The following is a 4,059-nucleotide window of genomic DNA, read 5'->3' as shown; positions in this document are numbered from 1 at the left end:
ATCCCTGGAGGTATTTAAAAGACGGGTAGATGAGGCGCTTAGGGACATGGTTTAGTGGGCATGGTGGTGTTGGGTTGACGGTTGGACTCGATGATCTTGGAGGTCTCTTCCAACCTTAATGATTCTATGATTCTATGACGTCCTGGGTACCCCAGGGCTTCGCATGTGGCACTAGATGACGAAGTGGCTCCTGGTATCTGGGGAGTGAGTTGGGAATGAATGAGACAGTGTGTAATAGGCACATTAAAAGGGGTGTGGAACGATAGTGATATCACTAGCAGAAATACATTGTTGAATAAATCTGACATTTTTCAGCTTGCTTGAGCTGTTAAAGCTTGGTACGGTTATAGACATGAATCAATGAGACCATGAGGACCTTTCTGTCTGTCTAGGGTCTTATGCCAGACCCTTCTCTAATATTGATCAACTTGCTGTATCTTTTCCAGCCCAAACAAGCTAAAAAATAGTTTTGATGAGACCAAATCAGGCAAATCACAAACAGAAACCCCATGGCATTTTCTTTGCTTTTTGTCCCATCTGTTTTTTGGTTTTGATTGGTATGTTAAAGGCGATCTATCCCATTTACTTAATGTGCATAATAATTACATGAGGGTTTAGGGGTTTCTTTTCTGCCTCACTTCTGGAGTCTCTTTGCAGGTTGAAAGCAACTGGCGTCCAGATGTACACCAGAAAAGTTGCAGACCTGTGGGAGCTGCACAGCGAATATAACATCGTCGTCAACTGCACGGGCATTGGAGCCCACCAGCTGGTGGGGGACGAGAAGCTCTTTCCCGTCAGGGGACAAGTACTCAAGGTTCATGCTCCTTGGGTGAAAAACTTCATCCGGGATGGCGATGGCTTAACTTACATCTACCCAGGGATACACAGGGTAACCCTAGGGGGAACCAGGGAAAAGGAGAGCTGGAGTCTCTCCCCTGATCCTGGCACTACCAAAGGCATCTTTGACAGATGCTGCTCCCTTGAGCCCTCGCTGCGGGGAGCTCAGGATATCAAGGTGAAGGTGGGCCTGAGGCCATCCAGGCAGTGTGTGAGACTGCAGAGAGAGGTCTTGAGCCAAGGAGGAGTTAAGCTCCCAGTGGTCCACAACTATGGGCACGGGGCAGGTGGCTTTTCAGTGCACAGGGGCACAGCCAAAGAGGCTGCTCGCCTGGTGGGAGAGTGCATTGCTGCCCTGCAAGGCTCCTCATCGAGGGCCAAGCTTTGAATGCCAGAGGCTCCTTTTCCATTTACGACAGGCTAGTGTTGCATCTCCTAGTAGCAGCTTTGGACTTTTACTCCATTACTGGATAGAAGGAACCTAAGACAACAGCTTGTGCCATTGCAGATGCTCGGTGGTATCTCACCTGGCTTCCAGCTGCCACCTAGGAAAGGCATGATGGGTTGATCCAAGTATTATTCCAGCTGTCCTTCTCCTCCATCTGGCATTGTTTCTGCCCTGGGCATTTGTCCTAGCCTCATGTTAAGGAGAAGGCAAGATGTGTAAATATTCTTCACATAACAGGGATCAGATTGCTGCAGTACAATATCAATAACATCAGTTTAGCATTTCTTCATCTGCATCTAAAGGGTATCAAATGCACTAGGTTCAGATTCAGTAAAAACTAGTTCTCTCCTCCTGTACCAAACCTAATCTAGTATTGCCCTTGCTCCTGCTAACAAACTTCACCATTTTCCATGTGATTTACAAGGAAAAGAAAATGCCACACAGTGCTGCATTACAGTGCTCCAGGTCAGCTCTTACAGAAAGCAATGTCAGGTCACTGTCATGCACAGTGACCAGGCAAGTGTGATTTTAAGAGCAGGTCTGTGACACTGATCACTGCATTTACTCATATTACACCTTAACACCAAGTTTCTGCGAGAGGAGGTTGCCCCATATGAGCTACAGTTTTGTGCATCTTTTCTCACACTTGTTTGCAAATCTCTTTTTTTCTCCAAGCCCCTCAGATTTTGCTCTCAGACACAGACGATTTCCACTGCCCCCCCAGTAGGAGCATTGACATGGCCTGTATTCTACAGAAGAGGGTTTTTCAGGGTGGGCTTGGGAGTGCAAGCATCTCTCTTCTACTTCACATCAGCACTGTCTGCTTTCCTTGCAACAGCTGATATGAATAAATCACTGACAAACCAACAAGGATCTTAACACCAGCTTCAGTTTCATAAGGGAGAGAAGAGCCAGTTAAGACTAGATAAACACTCTAAAGATGAATTTGCCTGTAACTGGACATGAGCGAGCTCCTCTGCCGTAAGGAAGCTGAGCCACTGACACCCAGACCCTCACTCCGTGGCAGAGGCTGAGCTGGGCTTTACACTCCCCTCAGCAATTCAAGCCCTTTGATGTGGCTGAAGATAGTCACTCCCAAAATTGGAGCTTACCATCGAAGTACAGGTCTGACAGTGATTAAACCACTCATTAGATCTTAAATGGCTCATTCAAGAGTGTTAGCATCCACTTTTGACTAGTTTTTTGTCCTTGCAAAACAAATCAAAATCCTTCAAGAATTCACATGATTAAAATGAACTAATAAATAAAGTTCTAATAATGGAGAAAAGGTCACTTCTGTAGTGTTTCCTTCCATAAACAAGGGTTTTTCTGTCACTTGGGATGGCCTGACAGGGCCAAGAAAGGCCACATTCAGACATGGCTGCCAACTCCTGCTGTTCTCAGGGGGGATGAGGACAGTTATCCTTCACAAGGGACAGCTGTCGAAAGAAACATCATCAAATTAAATTACAGGTCAGTTAGCACCTGGGATCAGCCTAAGCTAGTCCCACGTTCAGCAGTCTTGCCCTCTTCTCCTCAGCTCTGAAGGCTAATTTTGCACTCCCGCCCCCATCATTTGTCCTTTCCGGTGGTATGAGAGGGCAGAGCTGCTGCTTTTGGCAGCAGTGTTGGCGTAGGGCTTGTCAAGCTGCAGCTTTGTCCTCAGCTAACACGGAACAGAAAAAATATATGGGAAAATCATGAGAATGGTCTATTTTTTCTTAATCTTGATTTTAATCTTAAAAAGTAACAAACAGTGTACCTTATCCTGGAGCAAGAAACACTGCTAATGCTAGTGGGGTGTTCATAGCCCCATGAGAAACCAGAATTCTGGTTGTGCACTTCTGCTCTGCAGGGTGGGGGGGTTTCTTCTAATTTACTTCTAAAAGTTGTCCGGTTGATAAAAATGGCAAAATAGGTTCAGCTGCAAGGCCCGTCAGTCTGGCATCCTAGCTCTGGCCATGGCCAGCAGTGGAGAGAGCCACTTCTAGCATACCCTGGCCCATTCAGCTGAGGGGTTTTATGGCCCTCAGATCATTTATCTTCCACACATTTGTCGGATTGCTTCTGAAACCATGTACGGTGCTTTTGTGGTCCACGACATCTCATGACAACAGGTTCCATAACGGGAGACACTTTTTCGCCCAGGCACAGGGCTCCTTGCCTTCATGTTTGTCTTGAACCTGGAAACATCATTTGATGGCCCTTTCTTGCATCTTATGATAAGTGGTGACTAGTTACTCTCCATGACCCTTCTTGAATTTATAGAGCTGTACCATTCTCCCTCTTGGACTCTTCTTTCCCACCTTGAAGAATCTTGGTTTATGTAGCTGCTGCCCACATAAAGTCATCCCATCTCTTTGGTCTTCCTTGTTGCCCATCTTTATGCCTTTTCTCACTCTACCATACCCTTTTTGAGATGGAGGGACCAGAACTTCACACAGTACTCATGGTAGGGGGTGAATCCCGTATTTAATTGATGACGTCTGTCTTCCCTTCCTAATAAGTCCTAATATTCAATAGTTTTATAGTCACTAATCAGCTTTTAACTATCATTTGGATAGAACTACCTAACTCCAAGATATTTGTCCCGAACAGTACTAGGTGGTTCCAAGGCCATTGCTAAGACTGGGTAGTGAGGGGTGGTGAAGCACTGGCACAGGTTGCCCAGAGAGGTGATGGCTGCCCCATCCCTGGAAACATTCAAGGCCAGGTTGGACGGGGCTCTGAGCAACCTGGTCTAGTTGAAGATGTCCCTGCCCATGGCAGGGGGG

General features: G+C 46.4%; 1 protein-coding gene across 2 annotated transcripts in view; it reads left to right on the top strand.

Annotated features, from left to right (window-relative positions):
- DDO (D-aspartate oxidase) overlaps positions 1-2,578 on the top strand; it is a 12,482-nt gene extending 9,904 nt beyond the window's left edge. For both annotated transcript variants that reach the window (XM_009326406.1, XM_009326407.1), the window contains exon 5: positions 658-2,578. In XM_009326406.1, the coding sequence (XP_009324681.1) occupies positions 658-1,225 (568 nt within the window). In that variant the 3' untranslated portion in view covers positions 1,226-2,578. The remainder of the gene's footprint in view (positions 1-657) is intronic.
- Positions 2,579-4,059: the final 1,481 nt, after the last annotated feature.

Source organism: Pygoscelis adeliae, unplaced genomic scaffold (genome assembly GCF_000699105.1).
Source record: "Pygoscelis adeliae isolate BGI_AS28 unplaced genomic scaffold, ASM69910v1 Scaffold206, whole genome shotgun sequence".
NCBI classification, from domain to species: domain Eukaryota; kingdom Metazoa; phylum Chordata; class Aves; order Sphenisciformes; family Spheniscidae; genus Pygoscelis; species Pygoscelis adeliae.
The sequence above is the reverse complement of the archived record's forward strand: the minus strand, read 5'-3'. Positions and strand labels throughout refer to the sequence as shown.